The following is a 19,920-nucleotide window of genomic DNA, read 5'->3' as shown; positions in this document are numbered from 1 at the left end:
ACAGGCTGAGTCAGGCTCTCTTGGCTGCCTTATTTAGTGTGCACAGCTGATGTGCTGGCCTTCATCTTTGGTTATTTGTCAGAGTGGAAAGAAACAATGAGTCAGTCATCAGTCTAAGAGATGAATCTCTCAGTTAATGTGATCATGTGAGTACAGATTCTTGTTTTGTGTATTCTGGCATTAGGCTGAATACTGAGTTACTGCTCGACACTTGACTGGTTCCTCTTCCCACAGCTTTTGTTTTCATGACCTCTGCCACGAGAATACTTGAGAAATCTGAGATGTTGGGAATGATCCAAGGCTAAGGTATCCAAGAGTGATGTACCTCTCTGGTCAAGCCCTCCTCACCCGTGAAACTTCATGAAATTTATGACTTCATGTGAGGGAGTGAAACGGTCTCTGGAAAATGTTTCAGGGTGACTTTTGAATCTAAATGATAGAGGCTACATCATGATTAAAATAATCCTTCCATTGTCATTCCTTTTTCTCCCAAGAACAAGATTTTCATAATAAAAGCCAACAGACACGACGCTTAGCTGTAAAATGTGCTCAGATAAAATGTCTTCAAGATGTTTTGCGAGGTAGCCTCAACGCTTGACTGAAGCTTTTAATGCCATTTGATCAGATCATATTGCACCACATGCAAAGCCAAATCAGATTTCATGCCATGAACTGTTATGACAATGAAAGAGCGCTCTAACACAATTCAGACAATGAGAGACATTGACATTTCAGGAGTTAATTCAGGATTTAGTCCATCGTTCATTCTTCCATCCCGGCTCAACCCATCACAGTGCGTCTATTATGTTACAGGATTGAGGCATCACACAATGCACTTCTAATAGCAATACACAGGGATACATGCCTTTCGGGTGATGTCATGTGCCTCCAGTCATGCCATAAGTAAGAACCACGCCGAGCTTCTTGTTTGAAAGGCACAGGGCAGCTGCTTCCTCGTTCTCCCATCTGTGAAATGTGTATGTTCGACACAGCCTTTGTTGCTCGGTGGCGATGGCACTGACCCAGGGTCAGGGGTTTGAATCCCACTGTGGCTGCCCATTGTGAAAATATACACACTCATTGTATTCTAATGCAATTTAATTTGGACCAGGTGTCATCCCAGCAGCTTTATGAAAGAAGCTGCCCTGTCAGTGACTCAAGGGGAAATGGAGGTGCAAGTGGAAATGAGCAAAAGGATAGGAACCTCAAAGCAATCTGTCTGTTTTGAGTGTGGGCAGAGGGAGTATTAGGCACGCAATCTGTGTTTTCCACGCTGCCTATCATTCTCTTTCACAAGAGTATGTTGGTTCCCCCTGAAGGACTATGCAACCGAGTGTTTTCAGTGATCAAGCAGTGGCTCGCACACATCAGCCTCTCAGTTCTCAGTGCAGCGTGTGAAGCACATCATGGTTATTTTCTTTGTAAAAAAAAAATTACTTTTGGCTCCTGCAGAAACTTTTTTGTCTGAGCAAACCAAAGCCGGTTGAGCATGTTTGAAAAACATTTGATCTAGTTCATCTCTAGGTTACAGTTGAAACAACATTTAGGTCATGAGTAATGACTGAAAAATGAAAATAGATATGGCCTATTGAGTCATTTGTTGGTAACGGGTTACAAACAAGGGCTCGTGAATGATTTGTAAAAACAGTATAGTGGCTACAGGGAGACAGTAGTTGATCTTTACTCATCAGTTTGTCTCCACAAATGTTTGCAAGGTGCTTTCATGTGCAGTATTTCAGCTTCGTCCAATAGTTTTACACATAAGTTTGAAAGCAGAGGTCAGTCTGAGCTGACCGGAGGGCGTTCTTGGCTTGGTATGACTGTTACCATGACAGCAGTAAACTCAGTAAAGCTTGGATTTTGTGGATCCCTTGATTATCCCGGGTCACACACAGTCACCCAAGTACAGGTTTATGGGGGCGTTGAAGATAAATTGCTTTCTGGCGTGATGTGTGATGGTAATGGGTTTACAGCAGGTTTTATAGCCTCATTTTCTGTATCACAATGTGGAGAAACACACCCGTTTTTTAAAGATCGAATTAACATGGGTCTGTTTAGCAGCTGCAGCATGATTCATGCAGTCAAAGTTAACTTTCCTTTTCCGTTTATTGACTCATATTTGCTGTCGATGGTCGTGTCAGCGGAGCAAACTGAACATGATTTACAGTTACTAATGTTGCATTAGCTGTGGTGTTTTAGTGGATTTAATTTGCAAGTGGCGACAGTGTGGATTGTTGATTGCTGGTGTTGTAATCGTGTCGCTTGTGTTGACATGGGAGGATGTCTGTGGGAGGGGCGCTGACCACTGACACAAAGAACCTTTTCACCAGACCTTCAAAAGAGACAGAGTTGATGATAAGATGTCAAAAAGGAGGTCAGGGCTCAGTCACTGGAATTTCACATAAAACTTACAGGATTGTCTAATGTCTGTACAGTGCGAATCCTCTTTTTTTAGGTAGAGGTGGAGCTACTGGGTAACAAATGTCAGTGCATTGAATTTCCATATTCCCCTGATCCCCTGGATTATGATGTTTTATTTAATCTGTCTTTTATGACGCCGTGGGATTCGTCCTAATAAGTAGCTTTAGGCCTGTTTGGTTTTTGGGTTTGTGTCATCCTCGTCAGAGTTGAGTTGTTTTTGTTGTCGCACATAAGCCTAAATTGCTCCTGTCATACCACATGGCTTGTGTTGGTCACGGTTATCAGCGCAAGTCTAGAAAATCAGAATGGGGAGGAGAACGAAAAGGGAGAATAACCTTACAGTCCTGACATTCCCAAAGCCCTCGGGATGAAGGAATATAGGGGTGACGGAGGACACATTCCTCTGAGCACAGATGTGACCTGTCCATCTGGACTTTTACTCTCTGTGAGGTCACAGAGCTGATAGAGTGTAACAGAGGAAACTGGAGGTGTGATCCTGTCATTTTGCTCATGTTTCTTGTCAGATGTCACACCATAACTACACCGTTTTCACACCAAAGAGAGTGACGAGCCTAAACCACAATCCATTGAGACCTAATTTCCCTCCATAAACAAACTGTAGAGGGCCTCCAAAGGGACCTGTCTAGACCACGATTACTCATTGTTTTTAAATGCACTTGAAGTTCAGCAAGCAAAGCACACGCATCATAGTTAACACATAGTTAAAGGCCTTATGTCAGGAGAAGGTAAGGAAAGGAGAGGTTGTTACACTTTTACTTTTTAACACCCTGTATGGTCTTGGAATAAACAAAACTGATGAGAGCAGTAGCATATTGCATATTGGCTTGAGGCAGCAACTTGCCAGCAACATCTGCAGCCCTGCATTTAACCTCAGCCGTACAGATGCCCTGATGGTCTGTACATCTCGTCCATCCATCCGGCTGCTCATCGGGAGTTTGGGCTCAGGTCCAGAGGCACTTCAGCCTGCAATATTCCAATTTTCCATTGTATCATGAAAACAATGATATTTCGAGTAGATTCCTATATATAATAGATTTTTTGGGCTGTTTCTATAAATGACAAAAAAAAAAACACGTGGTATGTACCTGACCTCAGACAGATCTCTTTAATCTGGGACACTGGTCGCCCCTAATCTCCTGGTTAAAGGGGGATCCCGTGTTAGGTGACACACTTCTGCCCCTGTGAAGTTTGGTGTCACTGCTGGTGACCCTTACTGGGGCAAAGACAAAGCATGTGTGGAAAAGCCCTCTTTCTTCTCATTAATATTCACTCTCAATCACAAGCTCCACCCACACAGGCGCTAGTGACATCTGGTGTGTTGTGGGCCGATGTCGCTGACCCAATCCGCCTTTTAATCACGTGTTTTTATTCAAATATCTGCCAATTTGCACTCAGACACAGGCCTGTTCGTACCTCTGTTCATTTCAAATACTTCTGGCTCATTTAGAAAAGTGGTGAATTCTGGTACAGTGAGCCGATGATCATCATACAGGTAATTTATTAGAGAGGCCATTTTAACTGAGGTCACCAAAGCAGTGGTCTTTTCTCAGCCGAGTGGCTTTTAGCACTCAAAATAAGCCAAATAAGCAGAACGTCTTGAAGGAACATTTTGGGATTGACACCATGATACCACTCTCGTGTGTACAGTTACATCCGGGAGCGGGGAGCTTAGCTTAGCAGAAACACTGGAAACAGCTAGTTAGCCTGGCTCTGTCCAAAGGTAACAAAATACACCTACCAACACCTGTAAACCTCACTTATTAATACTTAATTAATAATTATGTCGCCTAACTTCCTGGAGTCTACACTGGTTGCTTGGCAACCTCACAGCGTGACCACCAAACTCGAGGTAGTTACTGCACCCGACCAGGAAATAGTTCAACACATAATCCCCCATACAACCTCGATGTGTTGTTTTTACACTTTGGTTTTTGTACGAATTAAACAAATTAGATATAATGTGTTAATTATCCAGCTCTGTATTTAACGTTCAGACTTGAGAGTTGTATCAATCTTCTCAGCTAAATCTCTGCAAAAGCAAAGCTAATAAGTGTATTAACCATTTCCTGTAATATTAAAAGAGATTAATCCTCAAGAATATGAATATACTGTATCACTTCACGCCAGACTTACTGTAGGAATAACTTTAAGTCTTAATAACTTGGATGTCACCAGTGGTGATGTTATGATCTGCCAGCTCTAAGCGGGCTGCTGTTTAACGCCTTCAGCGTATTACTTGATATCTCACAATCCTCTTGTTCGTGATTAGAGGGTCTGCATAGCTGCAGTGAAGCTTGAGACCCACAGACTCGTTCATTACTGTTGGATTTCCATCGGGGCCTGCCAGGGCGGGATAAACTTGCAGCTCGCAGTGATGTCACTCTGCCTCAGCTACAAAGTTGATGTGATTACCATCTCGGAAATCACTGTCAGACTGCGGAGACCAAATTACCGTGCATGTTCCCTCGGCTTCTCCCTCTCTCACTGCGTCTTCCTCGTCTCTCTGCGAGAGTTCCTGTTGAGCCAGGTTCACCCTGCTGTGATATCATGCCCAGTGGAGCCAGACTAATCACAGTCACTTCCCAGGATCATTCCCACACTGTGTAAGCTATTCATTTTCTAGACATGGGATTGTCTGTCCTGCTTAGTCGGAAAATTGCACTTCTTGCTGAATGTTTAAGTTTGGTAAAGCTCTTTCTTCAGTGCAGTCCATCTTTTCTTTTTCTATTTTTTCCTCTCGCAAGGGCTCGACCCAGCCTTGTGAAGTGACTGTGCCAATTAAAATCCCTTATCTTATTGTGCCTCTTCTTCAAAGGGAGCTTATTCTGCACACACAGAACCACAGGAACTACACAAGTGGCTTGTGTACAAGATTTTGGTGGCTCTAAAAGCATTGTTGGCTTTCCTCTCCGCTCGCATTCCTGCAGCTCTCTTGAGCAGCCTCCTGACCACACAAGAAGGCTAACGCAGAACAGTCGGGCAGCCGAGGAGAGACGGAGGAGTTTGCCAGTTATCAAATATTTACTGTTTGCACAGTGTGTCATTCTTGTGTTTGCGTGTTGGCAGAGTGTGAAGATCTGAGACAGCAGGAAGCAGATTAATGAACGTCTGACAATATTTTGGCTCTTGGAAGCTGGGGGGGGGGGTTAGATTTTAATTTACAGTTGCTGATTAGTGAAGTTAAGAACTCGTCGATGTTGTTTAGAGGCTCGATGACGAAACCAACCACACAAACAAACCAATGAGTCCTTTCACAAGATAAAAGCTCATCTAATGGGAGGGGTTGGTGGTCACGCATAACTGAGTGGCGGCTGCTGAGTCTGGGGTCTTTCACATGTGGAGAAAGGACATCTTTTACCCCCCCCCCCCCCCCCCCCCATCCCCATCCCCACCCCCGCACACACACACACACACACACCCACACACCATATACACATTTCTCCCTCTACTACTTCTGAAAGAAGCCTAATCCTTGGGTTTGGTACATCCTTTCTTAAATCAGCCATTCCCCAGCGAGTCTGCAGCGACACACTGTAGCTGCCACTTCTATAAACCAAGACTGGAGTTAACAGATTGAATGGAAACTTTGAAGGCACTTGGCCTCATTTTGCCCAAACAAAACCATGTTGTGGCAAAAGAAAAGTGTTTTAGCTTTTACTATACCTTCAGAACACATGCAAATATATGACAATTATGAGCATATGAAGATAATACATCTTGAGTTCAGTTAAAATGGCAGAAAATGGTGACTGTTGATGGTTAAATTTCATGGGTGGATTGAGATGTTCCTGTTGCAGCTAAATCAATATGTCTTACATGCGACCAAGTTGGTGACATATAAGTTTCAGAGAGTACAATTTGAATTGAAGGGCGTCGAACACACTGCAGGGAAACTAGGACAAACCTGTAATGCGATACATCCAAATGAGTTTAAACACTAGATTTTTACAGTGGAGGAACACTCAATGGGATCCAAGCAGACGTTAGCAATCGCATCGAGCTGGACGGTCAGTGAAAATTACAGCTGTCCGTTAAAAACACTCATTTTGAAATGAAGGTGGGTGTAATTGTACCCAGATTGCCCGAGCTGCTACTTTAGACAACCTGCCTTTAGTTTAGTCTGTAAGGTTTCTCCCTCAGACAAGTTGCAGGAGATTTCATGCGAGGAGAGGAGAGAAACTCCGGTCAGGATCCACGTGGTATCTGGACCGGAGCACGCAAAGCTCAGAGCCGTGTTGCCAGGCAAGTTGAGCTAAAGCTGCCTGCTTGTATTTATACTGGCCCCAGTATTTGTGCTGAGGGAGGCAGATAATGGCTGTGTAACTACACATAGACTGAAACATGAACACTACTGCGAGTCCAGTGCAGAAGGGTTTGCTTTTCAGGGAGGAAAAAGTCTTTACTAGACAAAGAAATGTGAGCAAAATGTGCCGATTGAATTTCTAGTTCACAACTTTAGATATTATGTGTTCACTGTGTGTGTGCTGTTCAGTACGTGCAGACAGATGAACACGAGGGAGTCAGGCTAGCAGTGAGGGTGCTCGTGTGATGTGCTGCTATAGAGGCTGTTTACTTAACAAATTATGTTGCTAAATGGTGAAGGGCAATGAAAGGAGAACACAATGAAATCATCCTGCTTGGTTGGCTTCAGTATTGAGGTCGGCTGTGTTTTGAGCAACCCCCCCCCCCACACACACACACACACACACACACACCCCACAGCAGAGGGACACACACACACACACAGTAACAATGCAGAGGGACGCCATTGGCTTACAGACCACGCACTTCTGGCCAATAGCAGCTTGCGGAGATGATACTATATTTGTGCCCCAGAGAGCGTGATGATTACCTATTCAGAGTGTGTTTTATTTGAACTTGTGTAAAGCAGGAGTCACGCAGCCTCTGAGTCTACAACCGAACTGAAAGTGTGGAGCCGCAATCTCATCGTGGTTTCAATTATAGTCAGTGTGGTCTTGTTAAAATAACCAATCAAACTGTCTTTATTTGGTTTTCCTCTCAATAAGTCCTTTAAGGAAGCGTAATCTCAGACCGTTTATCTGTCGCAGGCGATCAATCAGCTGATAATGAACTGTCAGCTCGTTATTGATAACCTGCTGACATTTCACCGTGAGATCAGAAGAAGAGCTGAGTGTTGTTTGGATGTTTAAACTCCGCTGCACATCCGGGCTGATGTCATGTGATTTTTACTCTGGCTTTTGGTTACATAATGTGAGCATGTCAGGCAGGGCAGGGCCCGCGATGACTTCATAGTCTCTTGGCAGAGCGTGTCCACTTCTGAGGTACTTTCTGGGAAGTTGTATGTGCGTTTGAAACACGAGAGCTGCTGAGAGGGGCCAGCACGAGCTTGCTGAGAAAATATTCCCTAATTGATGAACATGACCCTAATCCGTTTCTTTAGTAACCTCATAGTGTTGAAGAATTCACATAATCCTTTACAACCTAGGAGTAGAGCGAGGTGCAGCGCTTAAAGGCAGAGCAGAGTTTACTTTAGCCCCAGGGTCAAACGTGCGAGCCTTGTCTGTGTGAAGGTCCGAAGTTCACATGAAAGTGAACACGGTCATGTTCTGCCCTCCTCAGAGGCACAAAAATATGACTTTTATCAGGTAAAATATGTTACATCAGCGTGGATCAGTGTATAGTCTGGTTCACTAACTATTTGAATGTGGAAAAAGTGGATTTCCATTGCATTTGGTATCATGAAAAAAAATATGTAACGCAGTGTTTTGTCAATGTACTATATTATAGTATTTAGTATATGGTCATCATCTGTCCTCGTTGTCATCTTGAATGCCACTCTGTACCCTGATTTGGGGATGCAGTCTCCTTCCTGCATGTTCGATAATGCCACTTATTGAACTGCATAGTTTTTGTCCGCATATTTTAAACTCCTCTACATTTCTAAAGCAAAAAAAAAAATGAAACTACTATTTACCACCCAGATGGACTGTAAGCTGCCGTTTTAGTTAATTGAAAGAAACCTGGAGGCAAGAAGTTGATTCAGGATAACAGCATTTCAAGGTCTGACAGCACTAATGAGGTCTGGAGAGGGCGTCTTTCATATTCGATATTCTACAGTACGTGAACACACAGGCGCACCCAGACAGTTAAACACACACACATGCTAGAAATCCTGCAGGTATTATTCCCTGAAACTGGAGCAGACTTTGGCAAGAATTCCTGGAAAATGCCAGGATCTCAATTCCCAGCATCTTACTGCACAAACCTTATACTTATTATGAAAACATAGTGGATTGCATCATAACTGTCTGTGCATACAGAGCTACCTACAGGCGAGCATATTATGGAGTCAGTCCATAAGGATCTTCATGGAACTTGTTCACTGCCTCATGTGGCTCCTCTAGACCATGAAGCTGCTTGTACTTTAGGGAGGGAAATATTAAGTGAAGGAAGCACTTTGGATGTTTTCAGACCTTTAACAACTATTTTCCTACGTGGTTGACACCAGGCTCTAATCTGTGATTCTTCAGTGTTGGATATGGAAACATTTCATATGTAATGGTGCTAGTTCAGATGATTAAAATGTAATCACAGTAAAATTATGGGGGGGGGGGCTGTGTTGACATGTGGACTTGTTTTAAAGGGACACGATGCAACAGGACGCTGATGGTGTGATTTTGTTGGTTCCTGGCCGCAGCACTGTCCCAGTGTTGTCTCTGTTCCAGTAACAACTGGAATAGCCTGTGATCAAAGAGATCAATAGGGAGAGGTCAGATCTTTGTTTCCCTGGCCGGACGTGGACCAGCGTGGATAAAACAGAAACCATCTGGGAACAGGCTTACATCAACACGGTACAACCTGAACCACAGCCCACTCGGAGGCTAAACTTTGCTCATCCCTGCTTCAGAGAGAGACCATTTGCTGCTTTGCGGCCTCTGTTGTTTATAAAACTGCCCGTCTCTGAAAGCTTTCAGAGCTGAACATCTTGAGCGATGTCGAAAGTGAGAATAGCTCAATATTGTGACATGGCTTCTAGCAGCCTTGCGGCCTCCTTGCAGTCCGGGCTTGCCCTATGGCTGGGCTTGTTCTGCAAAAAATCTGTGGTTAGACTGCTGCTGAGTGGCGCAGCCTCTGCCCAGTCGGAGCTAAATCCTGAGCCAAGGAATTCATTATAACACAGTGTGTGTTTTACAAGAATTTAGCTGTTTGTCAACAAAATGCCGTGTGGTTGAGAGATGTAAATTTACAGTGGCCTAAGTGGTGGTTTACACATTCGGGTTAATGTGCGAACGGTACACAAAGCCACCACACGTTCAGCCTCCAGAAGTCAGAGGGGTCAGACAAGTGTGGCGACTTTCTTTAAGCGCAAAGATAATGCAGAGCAGAGCTTAAGAAGTTGGAGAAAGTAATGAAGAAATTCCACTCTCCCCACTGATCCCTCCAGTTCTCTGCCTTTTGTAGATGCCCTCCCTCCCCTTTTTACCGGCCCCCTGTGCCTAGTTTATCCTAATGCCTGAAAGGACAGGCGGTGCTCCTGGGAGCGTCCTCCAAGTCTCAGCTCATGTGAAGGCGTGCTCTGAGTGGACTGGAGGGTTTTCTATATAAGGTAAAAAAAAAGCCTCAGATCATAGAGAGAGAGAGAGGGAGCAACTGATCGGAAGATAAAAGAAAAATGAAACACAAACACGAGCTCTGACACCCACCTTTGATGTGCACGTCCACAGATCCTCTCCTGCCTGCTGCCTGTAAAACCCTTTCTCTCTAAGAGCATCTTCCTTTATTTTTACCCCCTTACACGCAGCCACAGACAGCCGAGCACAAACGTACACACATTTCATTCACACACACACACAAAAAAACCACACATAATCTCTTTATTGGTCACTTTGAAATGTGGCTGGCCAATGAAATGTGGCTGAATGAGTCCAAGGATAACACATGTTGACACGTCTTTTTATTTCTCACCGCTCTCATGGGGGTAATATCCAAGGAGTGAAAAAGCCCTCATATTGTTGATATTACTCTACACTATCTGCAATGCACCAGGCAGACAGGTGAAGTTAGTGACTAGTTAGTGAACATGGCGGACCATTTAGCCGCTAACGAGTCAAATATATTCAGGAGATGGTGGAGACCAAACCAGGGCTAAATGGAGAGTCAATATTGACCTTAGATTAGTGGGTGTGGCCGCAAACACAAATTCAAATGAATGCTAATGTTGTTGCGTGTCTGCTTTATGTGTAAATAGGCAACGATTTGCTAAGACGTAAGCCATATCAACTTTATACGATGATGATATGTCAGCTTTTTGTTCACAGGTTGCTCTGCTGCCAAAAAATCAGTCGATGCGTCTTAAATGATTCTTTTAATGGCTTCACTTGAATATCACTTAAACTACAATCGTGGTGTTTATTTGAGGGTAATGAGGCATAAAGAGGATAGAGGGTCCGTGAGTGGACGAGAAAGGACTTTCCACTGCAACTGAAGGATTTAGACATCGACGCTGCCTGTCATTTAGCTGGTCTATGCTGTGACCGGCACATGCTAAAGGAAGTGTCCCTCCCGATGAGAAAGGCAGACGTGTCCATCAGACAAACATTTGATTAGATGGAGCTCAACTTGTCAGGTCCGTAAACAAAAGTCACAGGAACATCTAACTCCAAGTGAAACACTACCACTATGGGAATAACCACCTCAAGAAACTCTATATGCGCTCTCCATAAAGTACAATGCAGCTGCTCAGATAGGGTTCACTGCTCCGGGAGGACTTGAATCTCAGGCTTCCGGGTGACTTCTGATATTTAGGCAGGCAAGGCAGCTAACACGCCAGGGGCCATATTAAAAGGATACCCAGTTATTTGTGGGGGGGGGGTTCAGTTTCCCTGTATGACAGACCGGACTGACAGCGTCACTCTTGGACACCGGAGGCCTTAATGGATCAAAAGTCGCTGCCTCAGCAGCTTCGTGGAAATGCCTACAGCTGAAACATGTCATTGCAGTCGGGCGTTGGGTGCTCAGTAACAGGAGCAGCATCCGATATGATTTGTAGATTTGATTGCAGTCATTTATGGCTCTACGCCCTCCACTGATACATACGAGAAGTGTTTACTGCAGCGGGAAGCTGGCAGGGGGCCCTTCACATATTCCTCGAGGGCGAAGATTTATATGTCGTTCACCTTTTCATTTCTGTGTAAAGTTACCATCAGCCATTAATCAATGTGACCCAAGTGGTATCCATGTTATTCATGAACAAACAGTAGCTTCATTGTTCTTTCTGATTATATCTCACTTAATATTTGGCAGATTGTCCCCCGGCAAGATAATTAATCTTCGGGATTAATTGCTGTTTTTATTGTATATATTCGAATGGCCCCAAATATTTGTTGGTGTTTGAAGGATAAGGCTGATGATATTCAAGTATTGTGTGTTTAGCCAAAGCCTGACCTATCTTATTCCTCTGTGCCGTAGAGCGCCGTTGTTACGTATTAAAAAGACATCGGTGAGCCACACTGTTGTACTGGCTTCAAAATAGTCCCCAGAAATGCACGATTTAGTCTTATTTAAACAATGTTTGCTAAAAACTACAGTGCCCTGCTGTTTTAGGATGTTATTTAGCCTTTTTTAAGAAATGAAAGCTTACATTTGTCACACTTTTTTTGAAGATTTATGTTTTCAGTAGGAACTGTTGAGTGACAGGATGCGGAAGTATTAATCAAACATGGCTTCTGTGACCGTTTTCTTTAAACTGCACCCAAAAACTTACAGCACCTGATCAGTGAGCTCAGGCTGAAATTGACTGATCACTGATTACTATCCTGATAGACCCCTACATCACCCATAATACAGCACATGACGTCAGTGTGCTAGATGGTAGCTATGGCCCTGAACACTGTTCTCAATTAGAAATGAGAATACAGGGTGTTATGTTAAGTATAAAATTCTCCATGTGTGAAGTGTGTGTGCTGGTATGTTGAAGTGCAGAAGGTCAGGTTGAGACTCACCTTCACACACACACTCCTCCCTCTCTGTCGGATACACCCTCCTAAACCGCTATATGCTGCAAGAGCTGTTTGTTCAGCTGGAGAGGGGATCCTCCTCTTCTTCCAGCGGAGGAGTCGGGAAGTTAAATTCCATAGTTGCACAGAAACCTCTCCGGGGTCCGGGGCACCGATAGCAACAACACACAGCAAACAGATGTTGTATTTTTCAGCCCTGATTTTGCTCCTCGGGGGTTGGGACCTCGAGAGTGATGCTGAGCAGATTTAAGGGCTTGTGTGTTTTTATTACTTGGCTGCAGCTCCCACAGGTGCTTTAGGGGAAAGAGCCCAACTTGCTTGTTATGATTACGGCCCTACTCTTCCTGAAAATGAGCCTGGTTTTCTTTTCTTTTTTCTTTTCTTTTTTTTTGTTTTGGTTGTGTTTTTGGTCAAGCGGAGACCCTGCGTAAAATTACAGGAAATATACCGACGTGTTTCCACTGAGAGCCCCGAGAGACTCCAGAATCAGTGATAACAGCTCGGCCTCACTCAGGGTCACTTATTATCTCTGCCAAACACACTCTGCTTCACAGCTTGGTTTTAGTTGGAATTTCTGAGTTGTTGCTGGAAAACGTAATTGTATAGCTCAGCGTTCATGCTGACTTTGCAGAGCTGCGAGTGTATATGAGCTGTGTTGAAAGTGAAGTTGAAATTTGTCCTCAGTCTGATCTTGGGATTTGTGAAGGCGGGTTTAGCCTCAGTCTGACTTGTCCTGTGGTCTGCTTCTGACTGCAATCTGTTGAGAAAAGCCATCTGGCGGAGTTTGGACACCATTAGAAACAGCTTGACTGGATGAAGATAACTTTCCTCTTTACCACCTCGGCTTGTGCGCCGGTGGTCTCGTGTATGCAGCCACCCAAACTGACCGGAGAGCACACACCCAAAACTCTTAGGGGGAAGGAAAACAGTCTTCAATCCAAGTCTTACATCTTGAAAAGACACATTCATGAATAAAGACTCTTTGTCATATGAATTTGTGGTTATATCAGCTTTTTAAAGATCGGCTAAAACACACCAGCAGCAGCAATTCTTTGTAAAGTGGTTAGTAGCATGTTAAATTACTTCAGAGTAATTTGCCAGTGGCCTCAGGGCCGGATGATTGATGTGTGTTTAATGTCCTCTGGTGTCGTTGTCAGGTGAGCTGCTTGTACTATAGGCTGTAAAGTACTTTTGAATCATGTTTGACTTTCTCTTAATGTTTGCTTTGGTAAGCGGTCTGTTTTCTTACGTCACTCAAGTTGACTTTTACACTGATCTGTAGGTATTTTCTATTGTAGGTATCAATTGTTAATGTTTGAGTTGTAACACTGCTGTATGTTTCTCCTGTTTGTCCGCCGTAAAGTCTTTTTGTTAAAGACGACAGGTCTGTCAGGGTTTGGATTTCTAACATTAGCGGCTCTGTCCTGCTCTCATTTTCACTCCTTCCTGGAGATGTCCTCTTCTGGTAGGCAAAGAATGAGAGAAGATCGGCCTACATTTCCGTGGGCTCTGACTTGCGTAAAACTGTCACCACATGTCCAACCGAGTGTGCCGCAGATGCCATGTCATTGGCTGCACCCGCTAATTTTACATCGTGACATAACAACGGGACCCATCATTACCAAAAAGCTGCTACTGCAATTTAGTGGTGGGTACAGCTGAGCACAGAGTCAGGACATACGAGGGATAAGAAACATATCTCCCTTAAGAGACGTGAATGACGACTGGTTGATTTTAGAGAAAAGACAAAATACCAAATCTAGAGGGCATAGCTGCTCTTTAGCTACAGCTTTATATCCATAGCCATAAAGAATATTTGCTCTTTCCGCTTGACGACGTCTGTCCCTCGTAGCGTAATAACCAGCGACCTTCATGATTTCAATGTTTATTGGCATCCAGTCCTCAGGCCGGCCATTCATGAAGCACTCACATGAGAGAGCCCTCCAGGGGCAGCAGGCCATTCAGGAGTCAGGCCTACTTTCTTTCTTTTCTTAGCCTTTACCCAGGAGCATTTCTTTTATTTTTCGCAGCAATCTCCCGCATTGAGAGCGAGGCTGCAGACACGTGAGCCGCGCCCCTCCAGAAGCCTGGCGTCTGTAAAGTCGTGTCAAAGAGAAACACTCCAGGGAACACGCGTGTGGAGATTAGAGCGAGGTGAAGATGTTTGGTTCCTGTTCGGGACAGTCTCACAACATATTGTGGATGATAAGATTTTCTCTGAGGAGCGGTACTGAAAAACAACCCAGCTACTTTCCAGCAAGTGTGCTCTCTAGAGATTCGTCTGAGTTGAAAATAAAAACACGGTATTAAATTATAACAAGATGTTTTTCTGATATCCTGCTGCAATCAAATAATAATGTGTTTTCTTTCCTTCTTTTTCATGTCCCCTCTGACTTCCTGCTGATTTCTGCTTATGATCAATAGGTAAGTACCAGTTTAATTTATATTTGCAGTACATCTGGAACCAATCTACGTCTGTAAATTTAAACAAATAGCTGTATTTTTTTTTTTTTTTGTTCATTTGGTAGTCAGTTTGTTCTGTTGTTCAGACTCGCATCTGCAGGGGACTCATGGTTCACTGCTGGGCTATACTTGAGTTTTCTTTCCACAGCTGAGGTATGATGAACTGTGAAAGAGCACACCCTCTCATGAGTGCATGTCTCTGTGCATATGTGCCCATTTCCATGGAGACACCGAGTTCAAAAGAACACAGACAATGGCGTCCTTTTTGTCATTTGCTGGCATGAGTTGAGATGCGGAGTCAGCATGGCGCTAACAGCCCAGCCGTGATTCGCTCAGCTTATACGCTCGGGCTTATTGATGCTTTCTACGCCGCTGTGCTAACGAGTAAACACACACCTCTCTGTTTCAGGCTCATTCAGTGGACAGACTAGTTCTCACACAGACTGGCAGTTACACAGCAGGTCACCACTTTAGCAGAGTCACCTCCAACAGTGTGTGTTGGAATATTTGTATTCCAGCTTTGGGCTGACTCAGAGAGGCTAACAATAGAAAGGTATGTGTGGTACACTCCCAGTGTGTCCTGGGAGAAAGGAGGGGTGCTCACATAGATTTTCAGCAGCTGTTTCCTGGTTTGTTTGTGTCCCCAAAGTGACACATGCTCCTCGTCGACCTTAATCTAAAACCTTCCAACACCAATTGAATGTCATTTTCTTTCGGTGGCATGTTTTCTCCATAAATGATGCCAACTCAAACCCCTCCGCGGTTTGTATGTTTGGGGGCTATTTGGGTGTGGTGGTGGAAGGCACCAGGAACTGATATGGCCTGATCCTCTCCATTGTTTCCACTGAAAGAGCCGCTGGGTTTGCTCCCTGCATATCCATACTTCCTGCCAGCTATTGGTTTGTGTTGAACCAGCCAGGCCTTCAGTTTATTCTCTCTCTGAGCTGAATCCCATCAGGCAGAGGCGTGTGAGGGATGGCCAGGACTCGGCTCAGCTCGGCCCTGCCAGCTCAGCCTGATGCCACTCCCTCCTAATGACTTTCCCACAGACACACACAGGTCACCGGCCTATGAAGCTGACCTCAGTCTGACCATATTTGTCAGTTAAACAGAGGTTTCCATTGCAATCGTGCGGCGCAAATTCTTCCCTTGTTGTCTCTTTCCAAACCACACCTTCCCCCTTGTCTGCCTTCTGGGTTTCCTTTTTCCCCTCGTTGTGTTTCTCTCCCTTCACAGTCTGTCTGTTCTGCTTATTGTGCTCCATGTGAGCGGTGAGTGATGCCAGTAAACTGGTGAAACCAGAGTCTGAGGCTCACACAGCCCAGTGTTTACACAGGAAACTGTGTGCAGAAAACCTTCTGTGATTAAGCTGCTCAGACACTTATATAACAGTCTGCACATTCTTGTGCACCTTGAGCCAGGTCACAAAGCATATTGTCCAAGTGTGTGAGGTTTCTCCTCCACATTTACACGCATGTATACATGTATGTACGTGTCAGTGTTTCCATAACCTCTGTGGCTCTGTTTGTGACCCGAGACTGGAGTGCTGTTCGGACTTGTACCCTCTGACCCCCCCCCCCGTCACGCGCTGAATAACAAGTTGACGAATGAGCAGCTGCACTAAACACTGGATGTTGCTTCTGTTGGTGAGAGCTGGTTTTTGTTTATGAGGTTGATGATGGTACACACAATGCGGTGGGTGCACCTCAGAGTGTAAGACCACGATCCCCATATGGCCAGACCAGAGACAAGTTAACTTTTATTTCTATAATATGCCATTCTGACTGTATGCGAGTCAAGGGCTTGGCCAAAGAATGATATGTGCATCGGATGCAATTGTTAAATAGATATTATTCTTCAGGATTTCCTGCAGTGTTTTATAGTCCAGGCGTCATGCCGCTCTTCGCCTGAGATATACAGCACCTCCGCGAAATTATCGAATATTATGAACTACATTATTAGACTTATTAAGACGAGCAGTAGTGCTACATCGCACCTCAAAGACCATCTGTTTAATGAATGAGGCAGTTGTTTAACCCACCATCTACTAACTACATTGATAGCGAGATTGAGAGAGTCAAAAACATCTGCTGTGAAAAAGGCCTGTTGATCGATCACATCGTATGTTTGTGTCGCAGTAATTAATCAGAGCAACACATCACAATGTCGTGAGGCAGGCATGAAATGAAGTACATGTCCATGCTTTATGTTGCATGCACATGGTATTGTTTTGAAATGACATAACGTCTGCAGTATAGAGTCAGCATGATGCACACTGGTAGGAGTGACATGCAGGAACAAAACGTTCAGTGGAGCGTGTTGGTTTGGCAGAGAAACGGGCTGTTGAAAGATTAATCTCCTCTGCTATCCTTTTCTTGTTTTTCTTGGCTTCGTACTAACGGAAAGGTAAAAAATCGCTGCTGGGCTGCTGCTCATCCTGTCTGACCACAGAGAGAAAACACTTTTGTTTCACCTTTTTTAAATGCAGCCATATTCCCGTAAGCACTCGGGCTCATGTTGACAGAGCTGACCGTGCAGAGGCTGCTCACATTACGTTTTCCCTTGTTCTGACTTCAAGGTTTTTCATTGTCCTCCACCTCGTGGTTAACACTACCCTTACTTCCAGTAAAGCCAGGAACTCTTCTTTTTTTTTAACACTCCTACCAAGAGTTCCCGCCTTTCTCGAGGTGCCTGCGAGACGGGAGCGCGGACTGAACAAAAGCAGGAGGTCAAAGGGCACACATTTTCATTTGTGAGACTAATAGGCCTGGTTTACCTGGAGGGTACGGAAACAGAGTTTTTTCAGCAGGGACCAGCCCAGACACACCCCTTCCTCCTCTGCTGAGGCTGGGCGTTAAGTGTGTGAGTACTTCAAAGGTCTAGCGAAAGCAGGGACCCGGGCCAAGCGCAGCAGGAGAGCCATTACAGCCCAATAGGAGTCAGCTGTGACGTCAAAGGCCGTTAAATGATGTGATATGAGAGGGTGTGCTGCAGCCTCCCAGAGGCCTCTGTAGCGAATCAGGAGGACAGAGCTGTAAAATGAACTCTCTGCTGATTTAAGGGGAAAAGATATTTTAAGTGTACTTAGGAGCATTGGCTGTTTCTTTTTTCTTTCTTTGTTTTTTTTTTTTTTTTTTTTTACAGTTTTTTGTTCTGTTTTTCCTATATGTTCTGCATTAAAGACCCTAAAGAACTGCCTTTATGCTCAGTCTTAACGTCACAGGGGAGTTTCTTGTCCATTTACATTTTCTCAGGGCAGTAATTGCAAAAAAAAGCATTGTTTTTGTTCTGTTAAAAACCAGAGGACTGGCTGCTTTTATCAGTAAGCCTATTAAAACCCAACGTCTATAGCTTTTATTGTGCTCGAGAAGAGGGCCAACGGTGTGATTGAGTGGCCAATGAGCTAGTGATTTACTCCAGTGTTTACTGATGTGAGCTGACCTCCCAGTCTGTGTGCAGACCTAATAATGAGGTGTCTAGAGGTCAGGAGGTAAAAGGTTGCTGAATGCGGGCCGTGACCCCTGCTGACCCCGCTGAGTGAGCACGTAAAGGGCAGAGAAATGAAATGACCGTCGCTCTCATTCACAGATTGTGTCACGCTGCTCGCTGCTCAGCGAGTGTGAGCCAAAGAGCCGGATGGCGGTAAACAGGAGGTCAGCTTGTTGGCAACAAACATTTCCAGTACAGACAAGCAGAGAGTTTATTCAGAAGTGAAGTGAAGTTTATCGGGGCAGATCTGCTTACAGTAAACTCTCGAGGATTTCGTCATTGTTTTCACTCTGACTGATAAATATAAATCAAACTTTTCCTGTTTGAGCGGTTCAGCGAGACTTATGATTAATTGCATTGCATAACTGCAAGAAAGGAGTCTGATCCGGACAGCTGCAGTTCTTTGGCAACATACTGCTCTGACTTATTCTGTAGAGCTGAAACGATTAGTTTAATTATTATTATTAGTCGTTATCATTATAATTTGATTCATTTTATAATTTTCAATCAAAAATGCCAAACATTTACTAGTTCCATTGTGATGATCTGCTGCGTTTTTATGTCTTACATCATTGTAAACCGAACACATTTGGCTTTTGGACCAAATTGAAGACGAATTGAATTTTTTTACATTTAATGATTTATTGATTAATCAAGAATATAGTTAATGAAAATAATTGTTAGTTGGGGCTCTAGTTGTTGGTGTAACCTGTACCTGCTCTGGGAATGAAAGTATTATTACCATAAATGTTGTTTCAACTGCAAAGTTAACTTTCAGAACTGTAGCTAATCATTTTGAAAACAGTCTTTGTGCAAGTGCTAATATTTTATTTTATGTTAAAGCAGCAATGATTGTTTTGTCGGCCACTTGAAACAAGCTGTAAACACAACAGTGACATATTATACAAGTTGTTGTCGTGAATGTGTTCGCTAAAACAATGAGCTGAAAGACCCTACAGTGCTCTGTAGAGCTGATGATTATATATATGTCCGTCACTACAAATGACCCCTTTTACATTATGCATAGTTATTTGATTAATTATTCATATGAGAATAATAACTAATGCAGCTTTAAACATGTTGTGGAACAGGTGCCAGTGGATCTTTGTCGTAATCCAAAACTGTTTTCACTTTTTCTTCCTCCAGACAACCCTTTCTCCCCAATCCTGTCCATTACATGTATAAACTCCTGTCCTTTGCTCAGCCACATGGCCAAATTTAATGATAATGTCACATAAATGTGTCCTGACGCTCTCTAACTAAATGGCCTGCTCGTAACTCTGCTGTAAAACACACCACACACTCTTATGAACATTCCCTGTGCTGTTAAATCTTTACAAAGGAAATGTTTCAGAGCATGTCAGACATTTTAACCCTCGCTTAACGCATCCGTCTTCTTTCCTGAAAAACCTCCAGCATCTGTGCTGTCCCTCGTCAGAGAGAGAGAGATCTTCTTGTTGGCATGGAGCCTGCCCTGCAATATGTACCACTCTGGAGGTTTCAAAATGGAAAGTATTTCAAAGTCACC

At 43.9% G+C, this 19,920-nt stretch overlaps 1 protein-coding gene across 2 annotated transcripts in view; it reads left to right on the top strand.

The window, feature by feature from the left end:
* The window catches only part of nhsa (Nance-Horan syndrome a (congenital cataracts and dental anomalies)), a 51,298-nt gene that overhangs the window by 14,484 nt on the left and 16,894 nt on the right, over positions 1 to 19,920 (top strand). Inside the window, exon 2 of one of the 2 annotated variants that reach the window (XM_070908910.1) lies at positions 11,204 to 11,211. The exons of the other annotated variant lie outside the window; for it this stretch is intronic. Within the exon in view, the coding sequence (XP_070765011.1) occupies positions 11,204 to 11,211 (8 nt within the window). The remainder of the gene's footprint in view (positions 1 to 11,203; positions 11,212 to 19,920) is intronic. 2 annotated transcript variants of the gene reach the window in all.

This window comes from Enoplosus armatus, chromosome 7 (assembly GCF_043641665.1).
Source record: "Enoplosus armatus isolate fEnoArm2 chromosome 7, fEnoArm2.hap1, whole genome shotgun sequence".
Classification (NCBI taxonomy): Eukaryota; Metazoa; Chordata; class Actinopteri; order Centrarchiformes; family Enoplosidae; genus Enoplosus; species Enoplosus armatus.
This window is presented reverse-complemented; position numbering and strand designations above follow the sequence as displayed.